At 54.6% G+C, this 18,938-nt stretch overlaps 6 protein-coding genes and 3 non-coding genes across 9 annotated transcripts; 3 read left to right on the forward strand and 6 right to left on the reverse strand.

Annotated features, from left to right (window-relative positions):
• Nucleotides 1-226: 226 nt before the first annotated feature.
• Nucleotides 227-3,414, reverse strand: creB (ubiquitin C-terminal hydrolase CreB). Its single transcript, XM_025724722.1, has 4 exons — nucleotides 3,075-3,414; nucleotides 2,709-2,849; nucleotides 2,627-2,640; nucleotides 227-2,540 (listed from the first exon to the last, which is right to left on the reverse strand). The coding sequence occupies exons 1-4, from the start codon at nucleotides 3,108-3,110 to the stop codon at nucleotides 464-466; spliced, it is 2,268 nt and encodes a 755-aa protein (XP_025575412.1). The 5' UTR covers nucleotides 3,111-3,414; the 3' UTR covers nucleotides 227-463.
• A 3,379-nt stretch (nucleotides 3,415-6,793) lies between these two features.
• Nucleotides 6,794-6,898, reverse strand: BO80DRAFT_t153. The gene has a single exon. It is a non-coding gene; the product is annotated as a tRNA-Ser (tRNA).
• Nucleotides 6,899-7,091: 193 nt separating this feature from the next.
• BO80DRAFT_t152 lies at nucleotides 7,092-7,196 on the reverse strand. The gene has a single exon. It is a non-coding gene; the product is annotated as a tRNA-Ser (tRNA).
• Nucleotides 7,197-7,316: 120 nt separating this feature from the next.
• On the forward strand, nucleotides 7,317-9,555 carry BO80DRAFT_425067 (histidine--tRNA ligase). Its single transcript, XM_025719430.1, has 2 exons — nucleotides 7,317-8,945; nucleotides 9,018-9,555. The coding sequence occupies exons 1-2, from the start codon at nucleotides 7,653-7,655 to the stop codon at nucleotides 9,297-9,299; spliced, it is 1,575 nt and encodes a 524-aa protein (XP_025575413.1). The 5' UTR covers nucleotides 7,317-7,652; the 3' UTR covers nucleotides 9,300-9,555.
• A 370-nt stretch (nucleotides 9,556-9,925) lies between these two features.
• On the reverse strand, nucleotides 9,926-11,897 carry BO80DRAFT_425068 (putative ubiquinone biosynthesis monooxgenase (Coq6)). Its single transcript, XM_025719431.1, has 2 exons — nucleotides 11,516-11,897; nucleotides 9,926-11,456 (listed from the first exon to the last, which is right to left on the reverse strand). Exons 1-2 carry the CDS (start codon nucleotides 11,694-11,696, stop codon nucleotides 10,093-10,095), a joined length of 1,545 nt encoding a protein of 514 aa, XP_025575414.1. The 5' UTR covers nucleotides 11,697-11,897; the 3' UTR covers nucleotides 9,926-10,092.
• A 71-nt stretch (nucleotides 11,898-11,968) lies between these two features.
• Nucleotides 11,969-12,671, forward strand: BO80DRAFT_464757 (uncharacterized protein; the record flags this gene model as incomplete). Its single annotated transcript, XM_025722675.1, has 2 exons — nucleotides 11,969-12,498; nucleotides 12,571-12,671. Exons 1-2 carry the CDS (start codon nucleotides 12,276-12,278, stop codon nucleotides 12,669-12,671), a joined length of 324 nt encoding a protein of 107 aa, XP_025575415.1. The 5' UTR covers nucleotides 11,969-12,275.
• BO80DRAFT_425069 (sorting nexin-4) lies at nucleotides 12,562-14,601 on the reverse strand. Its single transcript, XM_025719432.1, has 2 exons — nucleotides 14,186-14,601; nucleotides 12,562-14,045 (listed from the first exon to the last, which is right to left on the reverse strand). Exons 1-2 carry the CDS (start codon nucleotides 14,477-14,479, stop codon nucleotides 12,858-12,860), a joined length of 1,482 nt encoding a protein of 493 aa, XP_025575416.1. The 5' UTR covers nucleotides 14,480-14,601; the 3' UTR covers nucleotides 12,562-12,857.
• Nucleotides 14,602-14,788: 187 nt separating this feature from the next.
• On the forward strand, nucleotides 14,789-14,860 carry BO80DRAFT_t148. Its single transcript has one exon. It is a non-coding gene; the product is annotated as a tRNA-Arg (tRNA).
• A 320-nt stretch (nucleotides 14,861-15,180) lies between these two features.
• On the reverse strand, nucleotides 15,181-18,283 carry kexB (kexin kexB). The gene is made up of 2 exons (XM_025717775.1): nucleotides 16,205-18,283; nucleotides 15,181-16,149 (listed from the first exon to the last, which is right to left on the reverse strand). Exons 1-2 carry the CDS (start codon nucleotides 17,965-17,967, stop codon nucleotides 15,381-15,383), a joined length of 2,532 nt encoding a protein of 843 aa, XP_025575417.1. The 5' UTR covers nucleotides 17,968-18,283; the 3' UTR covers nucleotides 15,181-15,380.
• Nucleotides 18,284-18,938: the final 655 nt, after the last annotated feature.

The raw sequence follows: 18,938 nt of genomic DNA on the forward strand, positions 1-18,938 counted from the left end.
CCCCTTCATAATCCCGAAACAGACCTGTAACCCCATTCCCCATGACACATTTGAAGGTAGATTCGACAACCACAGATAACGGCAGATTCAGAAAGTAAACTCGCCCAACGCCTCACTTGCCCAGCGGTGTGACCCAGGCACGGGTATCACATGATTGAACAGTCCAAGGAGATAGCAAACAGAAAAGAAGCAATGATTGGCTAAACGACATGCAGAAGCGGAATTGGATTGGAAGACATCACAATGTAGGCCAGGGCCAAAGGTGGGGGCAATAAGACAGGAACCGGACCAACATCAAACAGAGCATCCAATGCCGACAGACACGCGCATCAAGCAATATCGCCATACATAGGATGGATCCGGTGGTGAAGAGAAAGGTGATGATACATCAGAAAATATGTACGAGAAGAACATGTATGGTATGTGTGTGCATGCGGTTGGAGCAATCGGTGAAAAGCACATCTTAGGAAAGGATGCTGAACGATTTCTTCCGGATGCTGAAACTCCGCCATTTGCCATGCCCGGCTCGATCGCCCTTCGGACTCTTGAGAGCATCTTGCTCGTCATCGTGCGCGAGAGACTTGTGGACGATGTGCGATTCCTTCGGAGAAGCTTTACGAGGTGAAAGTGGCTGCGCGTGTTCAGATGGCACGTGGTTTGGAGTTAGGGGCTCGGCACTAGGAACGGAAGATAGACCGGACGATGAAGCACGGCTTTCTTTGTCTTTGCCCAAGCGCTGGCTGAAGCTCTTGCTGCCCCGTTTCAAACGACTGAGACCGTTGCCAGACCTTTTCGAGTCGCTATCCTTTCCGTTATCTGGGGGGTGGCGTCGATCTTCATCTGCCTTGGACGCCTTGCTGGCCTCGAGGGCAGCCTTCAATTCAGCTTCCTCGCGTCGCTGATTTTCCTTGGCTCGTGTTTCTTGTTCCTTCCGGCGCTGCTTCTCTAACTCCTTTTCGGCCGCCTTGCGCTCCTTTTCTTCTTTGGCCCGCTCCTTTTTGGACTGGATGTCACTCTTTTTCGGGCTCAACGGCCGGCTCTGAGTTTCAGGTATCGGCGGGACCGGAGGTGGGATGGCCACTGGGGGAGTCGAAGAATCACTCTCTGGACCTATATGCTCTGTATGTGTGGGTAGTTGAGGCGCAGTGGGGGCTCGTCGGAGGCCCGTGTGTCGTTGGGGTTCATCATGCGTAGGGATCTGCGAGGCACTATGGACATGAGCCAATCCCGGGGGATGAACGGAGCCGTTTTGTTTCACCGCAGCCTCGTTCGAATCGGCCACGTTTGAGTTCATGTTCTCCAGCTCCTGTTCCTTCAACACAGCTTCCAAGGTCGTCTCCTGGTAGAACAGGACGTAGGCACATGCCAGACCTGGCTTGTCGCCAAAGAAGTTGCGTACGTAGTTCTTATCGACAGGCTCCACCATCTCATCGTCGAAGAGCAGCCATCCGCGATCCTGCGTCTTGATAATGGCGACATAGTGTCCGTGGTAAGGGCCGCCCCCGATGTGTACCACCACTGCATACAACTCGTATAGGCGATCCGGATCCTCTGCGTCATCCGTCGTGTTGAAGAGACGAAGGTGGTAAGGATAGACGACCCGATGGAAAAGCTTTTGAAGCCGTTGGAGGTCCTCGGTATACTTGAAACGCTTGAGATGCAGGGCCAAGATTCGAGGAAGGCGCTTGATCTTCATCCTCTTCTCCGCCTCCTGAAGCCCCCCACAGTTATCGCAGTGAAACTTGTTTCTTTCACAGAGCATCTCCTCGGCCGAAAACTTCCTGAGACACGATGTCACCGACGAGTGCTGCTCCAAATCCACCGACAAGTCCAAAAAGATTTCGTCACGCTGGGAAACTTTCTCGCAGGTAAGGCACTGGGTCTCCGACGTTAAGGTACCCTCAAAGAGCTCGTGTACCCATCGCGTGGTGTTGGGGGTTTTGGACCCTGAACTGATCGATTGTTCGGATGACTCCGCGGTTTCCGGCGGTGGTAAGCTCGGTACCGGCTGCTTCATTGCTTCTGCCTCTACATTTGCAACTACTTCGTTGAGCAGGAGGTTCAAAAATTCGTGAGCATCCTGATGCATAGCCGACCGAAACATTTCATGCTCACGGCGAAGGACGTCCAAAAAATGCTGCGGTCGGATGATACCTATCCTGGACTGGCTCCCCACGATAGACTCGAAGATGTCCTTGAGTGAAGTGAATAGCGATTCCGACATTCCATAACTGGCCGCATTATTTTTCGTTTCTAGTAGTGGTAGTGTCTGCAGCGCCATTTTCTTCTTGTATTCCGGCGACTCTTTGTCCTCGGGTTTCTGCGGTTGACTAGGAGGTGCCCCCGGACGCTGAGCATTGGCGGCTTTCTGCTTCTCCGCTTGTGCCTCAGCTTCCAGGTTCGCGGCGGCATTCTGATAACGGAGGTTTTTCGCTAACGCAGCTTCTAGGCTTTCTATCGGCGTCCGTGTGGGATAATTGATGACTGCTTCTCTGAAAGGAACTGAATAGTAAAGACACTGCAGGATCGAGTTGCAGTAACTGTCCGAATGGCCATTAGTGATCCGTGTCCGAGGACGCCCTTGCCCCCCGTCAGGACTCGGGAGGGTTATCGATCAGCAACTCACCAAGTATTACCATACTAGAAAGCGCAAGCAGATGTTAGTCACAGAAAAGCCGGGGGACAAGCCGCAGAGTGGACAAACTAACATTTTCCATGCCAAAAAACTTGTCACTACCATCCTCGCGGACCGAACCCATATCTTGCAGCATTTTCTCCAGCGGGGTCATCGGAAGCGCCTGGGGTTCTTTCTTCGCGGGAGTCGCCCCGACCGAAGGAGTGGCGGATCCCTATTTAGAAGGCGATTAGCATTCTGTTGGTTGTGACGGCTCATGATCAGGGTGCGGGGGGTTATTCATTCGTGTTCTGGGGCGCGCCTCTGTTTGTCTGTGTGCGTTGTCGGGATGGACAGGGTCATAGGATACACCGAAGGCAGGACAGAAAGACAGAGGATTCCAGAGAACGCCGCGGAAGGGAAAAAAAGGCACGACCAAGCCGACAATTTCAAAACTCACCACATCTCTCCGGAAACTCCTCAGAAAAGACCCCATGATTAACGCAAAGTCTCGAGATCCTTAGTGTTCAGCCTCATCTGGTAGCTTTGGCGGGATAAAGAAGCCGACGCCAGAACCGAAGGGAGTGAATATGAGGCGTTCAAGTCACGCGCAGGCCAGCCAGCCAGTATGCGACGGCAGGAACCAGGAAGCGAAGTCGAGATGAGATAGAGGGATTCGAGACAGCAACGGTAGGTTGTATGATACGGGGTCGAAACAATTGTTGACAGCGACAAAGGACAAAGAGGAGAACGGTTAGGTGGCCAGCATAAGGTTTCAAAGGTCCGCGGATCCGACGAGGTCGTGGAAGGCTTGGAGATGTGGATGAGTGAGCGAGGAATGGGGCGGAACGTGAACGGGCGGCGGAATCGAAGGTGGAGAACGCTGCGGTCGGAGGGTAAGAGGCGCAGCCGAATTGGAACCCGCTGGGGGAGGAATGGATGGTAAGAATATGGCGCAGGCAGGAGGGAAGGCCAGAGAAGGAGAGGAAAAGGACGAGCAAGAGAAGAGAGCGAGTGTGTGGAAGAGGGAGGAGGAGCAGCAGTGGAGGAAGGGGAACTACGTCGTGGTAGGCGGATTACTGCCCCAAGTCCAGCCAGGAACCTCTAGCCCGGACAGGAAAGGAAGTATAGATACACATCTGCCTGGGTATTATTACCACCGTATCCGATGGGGCCCGTAATCATGACGGGCGGGTGCGCGGGCCCGAGCGGTTTTGGAGCAACTCGATTTGAGCGACTTAAAATGGGGAAGAGATGTTAGATCACAGACTTTCAACGAGGCCCAGTCAAAAGAGTCGATTGAACACAAGCAGACACTAAGCTCGATCTACCGTTGAGACACTGCTCCCTTCGAGGAGTGAGCCCTCCCAAATCAGCCAGTCTTCATCTGACCTGACACGGTTCTTTACGGGCGCATCCGCCCGTACGGAGTATTTTACAGTGGGTTTGAGATTTTAACTCCTCCCACGCATCGGAACGTGGTGTGTCCAAGGGGAATATCCGCGACAAGCCCCGTTCTGTGTTCCCCCTCACGCTTTTCTTTATGATCCTAGCAAGTCGAGTGGAGGGCTTTGTTGTTTCCCCCCTATAGCCGTCTCCGGCTTTAGCGCTACGTCACTTGTTCCATATATTAGAGTTCCTCCACAGCGCATTTCTTGACGCCGTGCAATGCAACAAAACCAGAAGAGGGGGTCGGGCTTGATCCACTGGTCTGGAATATAGCCGGTGGCTCTCCTCTTCCGGTGTAAACTCCGCCAGTTAATCTCTTAACCCCGGAGGCCCGGTCAAATGTCATGGAGCATCTCACCTGCTCTTAGGTCAAGTCAGCAGGCTACACATGTCTATTCATAGTTGATTCTGTGTAACCAGCGCCTCCCCCAAAAGTGCAGTACGGAGGATCGGGATGCGTGCAGAATCGATGTGTAAGAAGAGACCAAAAGCCTGCACAGAACAAGTGGACGTCGGATAATATAGACACAAGGAGTGAGGTGCGGTTGCATCGAGATCCAGAACTAGGGCTCTGATTTGTTGCCAGTCCATTGGCATGACTTAACCTTCCCATGAGCCTTGTGCGGACCGTACGACCTGAAACGCATCTGTTGCGTCGCGAGGCTTGGGGCTATGCTTCCGTTCACCGCAGGTATGGCAACCCAACTAGGTAGGTTATCGCCTGCGGGCGCAAGGAGGATGATCGGAACAATAACGACGAATGATGAAGGCAGGGAGGAGACGTGATTCTACCACCGCTATCTAGCGGTCATGGAAGCGGGATAAAATGCGTGATTTTAGTAGCCTGTCCAGGCTGGCGGCGTTCTTGGCAGCGGCTTCGTGCTGGCAAGTCGTTGCGGCAGCGTATCTGTCCGGGGTATTCTTTTTCGAAGGCGTGGGGTACCAGGGGCACTGGGCGAAGTCAGGAGACCAACGCGGATTCTGGCCCAGATCTTCTGTTTGACATCGCTATACCAGTCGTAAGCCATGCAATCGTCATCGGCGTTCTCGCGTCCTCCCCTCTTTCTGGGGTACGGTCGGGGTCATGCTTTATTAGATAAGATCAATACCACCCTAGAGTACATAAGCGGTACATAGGTACGATGTCATACATACCGTATGACGCTACACCAGAACCACGTGGAAACTCAAGGATCAGAAGGCCGGCTTGTAACCAATCGTATAATTTGCTTTGCCCCGCTTACCCCATCCCCCCAGCATTCGAGATACTAGCGTCATACAGACCGGAGGCGTTTGTAAGGGTCGATGTAATTGTGCCTTAGAGTTAGCAAACCCCGTGCATTTTGCTTCCGGGCTCGTGTCAGTTTCCGATTCTGTCAAGGAACAACTGTATCCATGGTAAAGTTTGAACCGACTTACCCCTCTGATGCACAAAGCATACTCCGTACTTTGTGCGGAGTAGGCAACCGCTGAGGCTGGCTGACCAGGATGGAATGGCAGGTTTCACAATAACCCTTGCATCCACCATGAATCTCGCCTGTGTGACGCTGCCTGTCAGCCCAGTAGCGGCTGATACTCCAGCCAGGTATGTAACATCCCTCTTCCTTGCTACTGATAAGCACCATGGACCTGAGTAGCGTGCTTTCAACAAATCGGCGGTCTTTCCCGGAAGCCGATGAGAGCAGGAGATAACGTCATTGGGTGGCAGCCCACTTGGGCCAGCACTAACACTGCGGGCGTCTCAATGGAATCTTCCATCGGTCTACGCCGGAGTGTAGGTGCCTGGTCAAGCGGAAGGGAAAATTACAGGCGTAAGGTGTCAGTGTAACATCACACCATGTGCCGCCCTCACATTCAGCCACCGCCTTCCGCCAATAAGCGTTCTGCCCATGTGGGTTGACATCCATGTGCTCGAATATACACGGGGGCAGATCGCAGAATAGGTAGGTAGGACTATAACGGGCGTCAGGGATGCTGGCTGGACTTCCGCATAGCAAACCAGTTCTGCCCTGGTCATTGGAGCGACCAAAGCCTGCTGGTGTGCTTAGCGTACGGAGTAGGTAACTTGCGATCCTCACACGGAGCGCGGAAATGTATTTCACCTCAGTAACTCAATACAATGACAGTCTACCTCGTAATCCGTACGACCTCGCATGGCCGATTCGGCCGTGTCCCGAGCCGGCTATACATTCCTCTATCGCCAGGGACAACAGCTGGTAGATGTAACTTTAACACATACTTGGCATGAAGACTTGACGACACAGGCCAGCGACAGCTTAGTACGAATCCTTTGTTGACCGTCCATCATATTGAAAATTGTAGAATACATTGCCAGGTTCATATCACTTGAATCGTTTTGGATCTTCGACGAAAGCCTCAAGCCCGCGGCAGCACTGCATCCAGGCGCCTCTTGTAGATTGTAGCACTCATTTTACATGACTTAAGTCATAGAGGTCTACCCCGACTCCAGAGATTGATAGTGATGGCATCTACACTATCTACCGGCATGTGACTTGCCCTGTCCTCGAGCCCTATTGCCGTGTTGAGCTTGATGCGGAGAAACTATCCGCTGTGATCTAGAATAAGTTAAAATGATCAAGACACCCCATGTTTCCGTACAGATAAGTCTATAAAAAGAAATCGAAGGCGCACGCCACAATCAGAGTAATCATGCAAGGGGCAGTGGTATGTAGAGCTGGGGATATAAAAAGATTTGAGAAAAAGAATATGCGACACCTCTGGGACTCGAACCCAGGCGGGCGAACCCACAGGCTAATCAGCTAGTACGATAAGGTCGTAGCAGGCCTGCGCCTTAAACCACTCGGCCAAAGTGTCTGATTGGTAGATGATTAGGCTTATTTTAACTTTAAGTCCTTAAGAAAGTCCGGGTGTTATCAGCCAGCGCAGATTAAACACTTTAAAATGGCTAATTAGTCAAAGTAACGGTCTTTGTAAATAGCATGTAACAATATATATATATTAACCAAAATATTAAGGTAAATAAAGTGCAAAAAGACATGTATATATGCGACACCTCTGGGACTCGAACCCAGGCGGGCGAACCCACAGGCTAGACAGCTAATACGATAAGGTAGTAGCAGGCCTGCGCCTTAAACCACTCGGCCAAAGTGTCTAACTTTTCTTTTTGATCTAGAGGATAACATGGCCTATCAGCACAGCTCGAGTAAACCACGCCGATGACTTTTGAGTCACAGGCTCTTCCACCGATTCGCCGACTTCGACTTGCTCCAAACACCAGCTCCCAACCCAGCGCTGCTGTCCTGCCAGGTCCAGTTACACGTGTGAGTCAGAGCCAATTCCTTGAATGAGGCTCCCACTCCAACCAGGCCTTCTCCGCTCCGCCCGACGAGCGCTTGGGGAGTGCCATCGGGGTCCAGCACGCAGCAGCAGCACCAGCCAGCAGCACCACCAAACCAGCGTCCGGCCAAACATCCGGCAGACGGTCGAAGCCCCCACCATCCCCCACCACCGCCACTACCTCTCCCACTCTCTACTTTCCTCCTCGACTTTTCCATCTTCTTCCCCCTCGTCCATTCCCCCTCACCACTCCTCCCGCCCGCTCTCCACCATGCCTAAAGAAAAGGAATCCAAGGTCTCCTTCAACCTCAAGACCCCCAAGGGCACCAAGGACTGGTCCGGGTCCGACGCCCTCCTCCGCGACCGCATCTTCACCACCATCGCCGATGTCTTCAAGCGTCACGGCGGTACCGCCCTCGACACCCCCGTTTTCGAGTTGCGCGAGATCCTTGCCGGCAAGTATGGTGAAGACTCCAAGCTCATCTACGACCTGCAGGACCAGGGTGGTGAGATCTGCTCCCTCCGCTACGATCTTACCGTCCCCTTCGCCCGCTGGCTCGCCATGAACCCCGACGTCCGCAGCATGAAGCGCTACCACATCGCCAAGGTCTACCGTCGCGACCAGCCCGCCGTCAGCAAGGGTCGCATGCGCGAGTTCTACCAGTGCGATTTCGATATCGCCGGTACCTTCGACCCCATGGTCCCCGATGCCGAGATTCTGCGTATCGTCACCGAGGTCTTCGAGGAGCTGGGCTGGAATGGCCGGTATAACATCAAGATCAACCACCGGAAGATCTTGGATGGTGTGTTCCAGGTGTGCGGCGTGCCGGAGGAGAAGATCCGTCCCATCTCCAGCGCCGTCGACAAGCTGGATAAGATGCCATGGGCCGATGTGCGGAAGGAAATGGTCGATGAGAAGGGTCTGGATGGTGCCGTGGCTGACAAGATTGAGACGTACGTCGTGAAGAAGGGTGGCCGCGATCTGCTTGATATCCTCCTCAAGGACGAGGCCCTGATGGCCAATGAGTCCGCCAAGGCCGGTCTGGAGGATATGAGTCTGCTCATGGACTACCTGGAGGCATTCGGTGTCCTGGACAAGATGTCCTTCGATATGAGTCTGGCTCGTGGTCTTGATTACTACACCGGTGTTATCTACGAGGTTGTCACTGAGGGTTCCGCACCCGCCGTGTCGTCGTCCGCACCGGAGGCTCAGGTCGTGCAGAAGTCCGGCAAGAAGAGCAAGTCCAAGGGTGGCAACCTGGAAGATGACGACCGTTCCAACGACCCGACCCTGGGTGTGGGCAGTGTCGCTGCTGGAGGTCGCTACGACAACCTGGTGGGCATGTTCCTGCCCAAGGCGCAGATTCCCTGCGTGGGTGTGTCCTTCGGTGTGGACCGTATTTTCTCCATCACCAAGGCCCGCATTGAGCGGGAGAAGAGTGCGGAGGCTCTTCGTAGCAGCGAGGTCGATGCCTACGTCATGGCATTCGGTGGTAAGGGATTCACCGGCATGCTCAAGGAGCGGATGAGCGTGTGCCAAACTCTGTGGAACGCCGGCGTAAAGGTACAACCCCGCCTTCCCTACACCACCTTCCACTTACTCCCTAATCATGAACCATACTAACAATCATCCCAGGCCGAATTCTCCTACAAGGTCAAGCCCAAGCTTCCTCAACAATTCAAGGCGGCCGAACAAGCCGGCGTGCCCTTCGCCATCATCCTCGGCGAGGACGAGCTCGCCGCCGGCAAGGTCCGTGTCAAGGAGATGGGTCTGGAAGACGGACACCCGGAGAAGGAGGGCGTGCTAGTTGATCTGGCTGCCCTCCCGGCCGAAGTCAAGGCCCGGGTGGCCAAGAAACAGGGCGAGAGTGTCTCCGACGTTACGCAGCAGCTGGATGACCTGAAGGTAGATGCATAGAGGGGGAGGCTTAGACCGGGTGGGGGGCTTTCTACATTTTCATCTCTGCTAAAAGTACACATACAATTTTTGCATACATGCACGCACGCATACCTGCGACGGATTCAAATGGGTGGCCGCCCAAAAGAACAAAAATGGATGATATCAAAATACAATACCCAAATTCTTTTTTTCTTTGTTTTTGTTTTTCTTTCTTTCCTTGATTAAATGTATAGATTGCAGTCGATCGAATTGAATGATAGCGTCTCCATTCTATACAGTAACTGTATATTCCATCTAGCATAGTATACATTACATATATACTCACTAGAACATGGCCCATATTCTATACATCGTATAAGACAGCAAGCAACCTCTGACTACTGGTACGTGCTTGAAATCCCCTCCCCTCGCCCCAAAACAAAATTAAAACGGATCTAGAATACTACTACTACTACTACTCACCCACGCGCACATTGTGATCGAGGTAGGTCAGTCAGTCAGTGTTTCTGAGAACCAATGTGTATTATGTATGTATGTATGTATGTAGCTCTCGGTTGTTTGGATAGTGGTGGTATTGGACTACATGGCATGGATTGGATAGTAAGGGACTGGGTTTGGTTGGGTTGGGTTGCTTGATCTAAAAGGTTGTTGTGTAATACCCGTTCATTCATACATAATCAAGAAAAAAGTGATATAATATACATATTGAATTAACCCTACTTATCCATACATCTTTCCAAAGTCGGGATGGGAGGATTGTGATTGGATAGAAATGAGAACAAGAGGGTAGTGATACTGCTGCTGCATGCATCTACCAACCCTCCGCACCCTTCATCAACAATCCCTTGACAAAGGGGACGCGATCCACGAGATCCAATCCCAGACTGCGAGCCCATGCGACAGGCCCGTTTCCGGGCACATTGTAGAGCTTGTGCAGGACGTCGCAGGCGCCGCCGATCTTGGCGTTCGTGGCGTAGCGATCACCCGCGTAGCGTTCCAGGGTGAGTAGGTCTCCGACGTCCATGCCGTGGTGGACGGCGTATTCGATCGTCTGGGCGAGGGAAGCCACGTCGCCGAGACCGAGGTTCAGACCCTGGCCGGCGAGCGGGTGGATGACGTGGGCGGCGTCGCCGACGAGGGCCACGCGAGGGGAGACGTAGGTTGCGGCGTGGCGGAAGCGGAGCGGGAAGGATGCGACACTGCCTTCCTGGACGCCGGTGACCATGGGTGGGATGTGGGAGGGTTGAGGGGTGTGTTCGAGACGCCAGGTGAGTTCGTTCTCGTGCGGGTCTTCGAGGTCGGAGACGGCTGTGGCGGGGCGTTCCATGCGCAGCATGTATTGGAGGTCGGTCATGGAGAGGCGGAAGGCGGCGTTGACCATGGCGAGGAAGGCCTTGGGTGAGAGGGATTTGAGGTAGGCGGCGTTTTCGACGGTGGTGGACCAGACGAGGGTCGCGTTATTGTTGGGGAGCGGAAGCAGAGCGATTGGTCCGCCCAACGACGGCAGGAACCGCTGGTAGGCGGTTCTCATGCCGACGGGGAACGGGGCGGGGTCTAGATCGGCGAGGGACAGGCTCGCGACGATGCCGTGTCGATTGTAGTCCCAGCCATCAGTGGCGATGTCGGCGAAGCGACGGACAGGGCTGTTGATGCCGTCGGCGCCGACGAGAAGGCGCGCGGCGATGCGAGTGGGTGGTTGGGAGGGTGCGGAGCCGGTTGGCGTGATGGAGAGGACGGGCCAGGCCGAGAGGTTAGGGCCGTCGGGGGTATCGGAGCCATTGGTGATGGAGGAGACGGTGCTGTTGGAGAAGAGGGAGAGGTTCTCGTCTCCCGAGGCGGCGATGCGGGACAGCAGGGCGCGGACGAGGTTGGCGTTCTCGGTCATAGTTGCGACAGTGCGGAGGTCCTCGAACGCGGAGGTCTCCATGGACCAGTCGAAAGAGATGCGCGAGCCGGTTTCGCCATCCCACACTTGCATCTCCTGGTAGGGCTGTGCGCGGGAGGTATCGAGATGGTCCCAGGCGCCGATCTTCTTCAGGAACGACACGGAGGAGGGCGTAAGGCTGCTGACGCGGTTGGAGTAATGCTGCGCATCGAGGGACCACGAGCGGGCTTTCTGCAGGTCCTGGGTCTCAATCAAGGCGACCTTCAGCTTGGAAGTGACGGGGGAAGCGCCTACAGAGCGTCAATCATGAGACATTGGATCCAATTGAGCGGTCATGAGACAAACATACGGAGAGCAGCCAACAGGCCCAGCCCGGCAGGACCACCTCCGACGCAGACGACATCGTAGATCTCGGGAGCAGGGCCGTTGGAGGACGAGTGCGAGGCATATCTCCTGCGGGCGGGGAGGCGGCCTAATTGGCAGGAAGGGCAGACGTAGGGCCGGAGGGCCGTCCGAGACAGGGGACGCATGATGGCGATGAGGGGCGAGCGAAGCAGAAAACCGGCGACGAGCAGATCAAATCGCGGCGGAAAGTGAAGCTCAATCCGCCGTCAGGCCATCAGGCCAGCAGCGCGCAAACAGGGCAAACATCGGGGCCGGGCCCGTTACCCCCGTAATCCGAATACGGCGGGGGTAATTTTGGTATGGAAGGATTCCGTGAAGATCGCCACCACATCATCCACGATGCATTTCCCTACTATGAATGCACATACTCCATACATAGATACTCGTAGACAATCAGGGGCGAAAAATGGCCCATGTATGACCACACGACATGCCACTTCCTTCTAAAAGTAAACATCCATTGCTCATGCAACATGCCGGACCCTCCAGCATCCGATCTCACCCTCACTGCCACTGCCCCCCATGCACTCACTCCGCCACAATCTCCAAGACACAGACATTCCCACCTCCGAATTCTGTCCTCCTCCTGAGGAGAGGGGGAAAATGAAAAGGGGTCATTTTATACCCGAGCTCAGCCCTAACCCACTCAATTGAGATTAATCCTTCACTTCATTCCCCAAAATCACAGGGTTCAAGACTAGACAATGTCATCCAAGTCAGCCGGCTCCAAAGATGCCCAGCAGCAACAACAGCAGAAGCCGCATCTAAGCGCCAACTTCGCCCATCCCCAGTCCCACCAAATCGACTACGACCATGAGGTCTACCTCCATTTAATGGCGGGTGGGGATGAGAAGAACAAGACCAAGACACCGAATCAGGTCTATCGGGAGGTGGGTGCCGTGGTTCTCTCTTCTACTTGTGCTGCGCGTGAGGGTCTGGTCTGATGTGAGAGTGAGCGCATCTAGAATCTCGTTCGACGACACACAACTCGCGCACTAGATCCGGCCGTGGTGGATCCTCGGGGCCAGCGGGATCCCAGTCCCTTAGATCTGGAGTGGGCGGAGAGCCAGAGGGCCAGAGATCGCCTCGTTGGGGGTTGACATGGACACCAGACCCGGTTTCGCTACTGGAGTCTCCGATTCTTGTATGGGCAGAATGAATACAGACGTCGTAACATTCATGGAATCAACAGTCTCCCGCCGGGAAGAAAAAGGGAACTCTCGTGAGAAGAGGCTAGTGAGACATCACTCAAGCAATCGTAAACAATAGACCCGCCCCATGCCAACCTACCGGCTCTCCGCCGGGCCCAAGTCCCCATGGTCCTCTTCCAAATCCCCCTCCATCTCGGCCACGAACCGCTCCCACGTGTTCAGCACCCCTTGGTAGAACTCAATGTGCTTCTCCGACAGGGCCCCGAGCGTATCCCGGAACTCAACCGCCTTGATCCGCTCAAAATCCGCCACCTCCCGCACCACCTCCTCGTCAAACATCTCCGACGTCGTCTTGGCCGACTCGACCTCGCGCGTGAGCTCGTCGATCCGGAGCTCCAGCTTCCGCACCCGCTCGCGCCGCGACTGCTCATGGTCCACGCCGCGCATGTCTTCCATCTTGGACCGGATGAACGAGGCCGGCGAGGAGGTCAGTGGGTTGGACGCATAGTAGGATGATGGGTTGGACGCCAGCGAGTCCCGCTCCGCCACCGCCTTATTCCGATAGTCGACCAGCGCTTCGAAGTCGAGCTGTTTTTGCTCGCGCGTCTTCAGGAGCGACTTGAGGGAGATGATGTACGCCTCCATATCCCGGAGGGACCCCAGGTAGTTCTGGTCAGTGTGATCCTTGAGTGTCTTGAGCCCTCGTCCCGTCTCTTCCACCGAGGCGGAGAAGACCTGTAACGGGACTTCCACCCCTGGCTCCAGGGGCACGAGTTTGCGGAATTGTGTCGCGAGGTCATTGTAGTCTGCCTCCAGGTCCGATTCCCGTCGGGCCACCCGAGCCACAATCTTCTCCACGTGGTTGAGATCCTCATCCAACTTGTCCGCCTTCTCCCGCACCTCGATGAACCGACGGTCCGGCTTGTGCACCTTCGTGAACGCATTCACAAAGGTATCTGTGAAGTTATCGAAGATCCCGGGGACTCCGCTGCCGTCCGAGGTGCTGTTCGAATTGCGAGTTGTTCTCAATCGCATGTGTGCATTCCAGTCGGGGGACTCCAGGAAGATCGCAAGCAACGGAGCCCGGCGAAGCACCGGATGTAGGGTGAGACGCTTCAGAAAGCGATGTAGTGACCATGCCCGGCGGGTGGTGAATTCGGGACCGAACCGATCGCCTCGTACATACTCCATCTTATGCTTATCCGGCAGCGGCGGGACGGCGCAGGCGGGATACTCCCGGTAGAGCGTCTTGTATAAGAAATAAAAGTCTGTGAATCTGCGTCGCACGGTAAATTCGGGCTTCTGGAAGGACTTGAAATCGGTCTGTGGTGGCCATTTGGTCAATACATGGAAAGCAGAAATAAGACGTTATCATCATGCAAGCTGCGCTGGGCGACCCGGCTGATTCCAGCCTCGGCCAGCTTCCTTCCAAGATCACCATAACGTGAACGGGGAAGACCCACCGTAGTAGTAACAAGATACGAAATGTATGCGTCTTTCGTGCCATCGTTCTCTTTCAAAGGCGAGTCTACCAGACATTCCAGCACGCCGTCGCCGATACCTGCCAGGTCCACGGCATCGGCCAGTGAACCGGCCTGGGGGTTCTCTTGAGCGGAGCTCATCCTTCGTTTGCCATTGACATCGTGAGTGTATGCGGGCGATTCCTCCGCATCGGTTCCTGAGGTGGTGGGCCGCGAGACATCACTGTCCGGCTCATGCCTCCATGAGACGCTGTCGAAGTCGTCGTGCTGATCCATCGAGGGGTTGCTGCCTAGAGCCGGCAGACCAGACTTGGGACGAGCGGATATGATGTACGTAGGGCAGCAGAAGCTAGACGCGTCGGTTCATACGTAAGCTTGGGCTGGACAGGAAGGTGGGAGTCGATGGAGGAGGTGGCGGGCGGTAAGGGAGCAATGCGGAGAAGCGAACGACGGACGAGGGACTGAGCTGCAACGGAAGGCAACCCCGGCGAAGGGGAAGAACAGACCGGCGTCATCGCCAAGCCCCATGCTCTCTGAGTTAACCTATACTTATTACAAAGTCGCTTGGACCTGGCATCCAACAACGCCCTCGTGGTGCAATGGTAGCATATCAGACTTCTAATCTGAGGGTTGCGGGTTCGAGCCCCGCCGGGGGTTGTTCATTTGGGAAGTTGACCTTTCAAGGCACCAATTTCCTCTTCTCTTTTTTTTTTTTTTTTCCGTCCCACCACTCTCACAATTCTACCCATCTACCCATGACTCCGAAGAGTCATCCTTCTAATGCTTCTAGGCTGCACTAGAGGTCAACAACTGTTATCCTCGGGTCGGGGACAGATAGCTTGACTGGGCTCTAGTACCTGCGTTCGCACTTGATTTGTCTTCATAGGTTGTCATAGATTGAAATAATCACTGTGCGTCGTACGGGTCTATATATATCTCTTAGGAGGTCCTAGGGGAGGAGAAGATAGTTATCTGTACTTAATCAGTACTTAGTATAAGGGTTGCAGGATGACCCCGTCTTCTTTCTTTCCGCTCACACGTTAATAAATACTACTACTACACCTCGCAAATGCCGGCTATATACACGCACTCTTTATGCAGTTTACACATATGATAGTTAGAAGCAGTCATCCAAGGAGTAAATCACAGCAACCGCATACTCGCCCGCGCCCTCCGTTCACCGCCGAGGATGCTCCCCATCGGCGCCATCCCGTTCCTGCTCGGTGCTGATCCCCCGATCCCGGTACGGTTCCTCATCTTCGTCGCTAAACAACGGTTCCTCATCGCTCTCGCCGGCAAACGCATTATAAAGCTCCCCGCCGCGGCGACGGGTACGGTTTGACCGTCCGTTCATCGCCTGCAGCTCATCCTCATCCTCGATCATCTCAAAGTCGTAGTCATCCCGACTGTCGTTGCGGATGCGCTTCCTCCGCTGCACGTGGAAGTAAACCCCAAGCCCCATGCAGAACACGATGATGGATCCGATCGCTGCGTAGATCCAGGCTTGCGTCCGCTTCGACGCCCCAAAGGTGGGGAAGAACGAAGGCAGGAAGCTGTCTGACGCGGTAGTCGGGGACGGGGTCGCAGTTGAGCTCGTCTCCGTAGCAGGCGTCTCCTTGAGTTCATCCTCGAGGGGCTCATCGATCGTCCCCGTTGGTTGTGCGGATGCCGTAGGCTTAACATTCACCGGGCGATCCACGCCGTCGGTGGGTTTGCCAGGGGGCTCCGTTTTCGTGGGAGCAGCGCTGACGCTCGTTGTCGCCACCACCGCATCCTCATACGTGTGGTCATCGTCGTGTTCCGTGGGCATGGGGTGAAGGGGCTGGTTGGTCCCGTCAAGCGCCTCACCCCATAGGTTCAGTCGCCAATCGACGAACTGCCCCGTGTTGTCGTTGACATTGGTATCCTTGACAATCACCGTCCAGGTTCCGACTCCGGACTCGCCCCTAAGCAATTATCAGCAAGACTGATCTATGACTGGGGGCAAAGGGAGAGACTTACCAGTGAGCAACGCTCATGAAGGTCCAGTCGACATAGCCCACTTTCTGATTATCCGGCCGTCTGGTGGTGCTGAGGTGACTGACCCGACCCTCGGGGCTCCGCAACTCCACACTGAGATCTCCACGGCGCGAGTGGTTGACATTCATAGTCACCGTGACATGCTCCAATCTTTCCAGATTGGCTTCCTTCATCATCTCTTCGGTCACCTCGTACGAACTGGCCAGCCCCTGGTCGCCCTGCGGAATGTCATGCTCCACCCGCTGCCACGGGGAGTGAAACCATGCTTGGGGCTTCACCAGTTCCCAGGTCTTTGCCTGTTGCACCAAGGTGTATGTATCCACCTTGCCATAGCCCCAGTCATGGCTGAACATCTTCCCGTTCTTGGTGGCTTGCCAGCTCCCATCGTCTTCGTGAACCGGCACCGCTGCCTCAATCATCAAGTACTGAACATCACGCCAGGTTAGTTCAGGCCGCACACTGAGGGCCAAGGCCACGGTTCCCGCAGCTAATGGACCGGCAGCCGAGGTTCCACCATGGGTAGTCGAGCACTTGTCGGTACCCACATCGGTGGTATGGATTGCATCGTTCGAGCCGCTGCTGTATGCGACCACCAACTGGGCCGAGCAGGATTCCGAATAGGCGGGGTGTTGACCCTCCCGATCAATGGCGCCCACGGTGATGCTGTAAATACTGTTGGTGTAACCATCGAAGTTACAATTGTCATCATGACTAGCACCGTTTCCAGCCGCGAACACAAAGACTGAGCCTTTTCCACCCCGCCCATTTTGAATTCCGTTCACCATAGCTCGCTTGATTAGGGTTCCCGGTGCTTCCATTGTGGCGCCATCATCATAGGGGCCCCAGGAACACGAGTAGATGTCGTTATCTTGGTAGGCGTAGTTGATGGCCGCCGCCTCATCCGTGTCGTCTATCGGTGCGGAGAGAATTCGAATTCCAGAAATGCGACTGTCATACGCAACGCCCACCCCGCACACGTCGTTCTTCGCCGCACCGATTTCGCCCGCGCATCTGGTACCGTGTCGATCATCGCTGAGACGCGGCCTCGGCTCTGGCGACTTGTCGTTATAGTCGTAGGATCCCGCTGCAAAGTAGTTGGGCTTGAGGTCATTGCTGTACATGTCCAATCCGTCATCAACAATCGCCGTAACCACGCCCTTTCCTGTGATGCCTTCCAACCAAATTCCCGTAACATTAAGATCGTGACCCAGCTGCACAGTATTATACAGATGCCATTGCTCATTAAAGATGGGGTCCGCGATGCCTAGCTCCGATGCGACCCGTTTCAGTGCCAGACTTGCTTCGGGATCCTCCTTGGCGTTCGCAGGCGACCTAGCCACATCGACCGACGGGGGAATCCGCTTGTGTAGTTTCCTTTGAGGGGCCAGTTTCTGGGACCAAAGAATCACATCCAGACCTTCATCTCTCCCGGCCAAAGAGGGGAGACTAGCGGTGGCGTCTCCGGAGCGCCGCCGTAACCTCCTCCTATCCCGCAATTGATCTAGTAGCGCATCGAGATCGTCACTGTTCTCTCTGGGTATGGAAAAGGTGTGGTGTTGAGGCAGTTCCCCGACGGGGCCTTCATGGCGAGCACCTAGGCGTTGGGCGACGTCAGCCGGCGATGCGGTTTCATCGAGGTGCAGAGCGAAGTAATCGTGGGTCTCGTAGGAGCGACGAGGATGGAGGGAAGCGGAGGCAGCAGCGCAGAGGCCCAGGGCCGCTGCGACACCGCCAGGAATACGCATGGTGGGAGCGCGCAGCGAACTGGCTCTCCCTCAGTAAGATGAGATAAGGCCAACAAAGATGATTGCCATGAACCACACAGGAGGCGGGTCCCGTTCACGGCAGAGGTCACCGTACGGTAAGTCTGTAGAAAGTAGGAGTCAAGGAAGGAGGACACTTGGTCAATAAGAAAAAAACAATAGACGGTGGTATTAGGGGGTAGGAAGGATAAGACCCCGCGAAATCTAATTCAGAAACAAAGTCGGAGTTGAGTAGCTGGCAAGAATGAATACACCTACGCGGCCCCGGGGCTGGAGACCGACCAGCAACGTCGTTCCGAGGAACCAGTCGCTGGGAGAGTTTCCCGACCCGCTCAAACAACTCAAACGCAGGCCCGTAGACTTGGCCCCCGCTAGTCTCATAGGGTACGGTGTCTCTTGGCTGCCCCCTGTAGCTTGGCCTCTCGGGAGTAAGTTATTCCAGTACAGTCACAACAGGTATTGTCAGATACAACTGGGTTACAGACTTGCCATACGAGAGACTGAGAGACCGGGCACAACTCACTATTTGGTCTGATTATTGACTTGATTGCTTGTCCATATAAGCAAATAGAAGCAAAAGTGACGATATAAATCCCTTACTGCTACAATCCTTGCACAATAACAGAAACTCAGGTCTCCTGACTGATCTTCAGACGCTCCGGTTTATATAGTTCACTCCACACTCCTAAAGTTGGAATGATGTGAAGTGATCTTCACTACTCCATAGGAGAAGGCTTCCTGTGATAGAATGCTCACATACCGAGGGAGAGCAAGAAATTCTTCGTGAAGCAGTTGAAACACGTTCTACTGATGATGATGATCATGATCATGCGCTGGCTGGAAGGGACATTCACCAGATTTGAAGGTGCCTACATCCTAAAATAATACTGAAAGCCAGAAAACTCACTGACAAAGAGACTTGATGAAGGACAAGAGTAGGACATTGAAGAGAT

Source organism: Aspergillus ibericus (genome assembly GCF_003184845.1).
Source record: "Aspergillus ibericus CBS 121593 unplaced genomic scaffold BO80scaffold_19, whole genome shotgun sequence".
In the NCBI taxonomy this organism is placed as follows: domain Eukaryota; kingdom Fungi; phylum Ascomycota; class Eurotiomycetes; order Eurotiales; family Aspergillaceae; genus Aspergillus; species Aspergillus ibericus.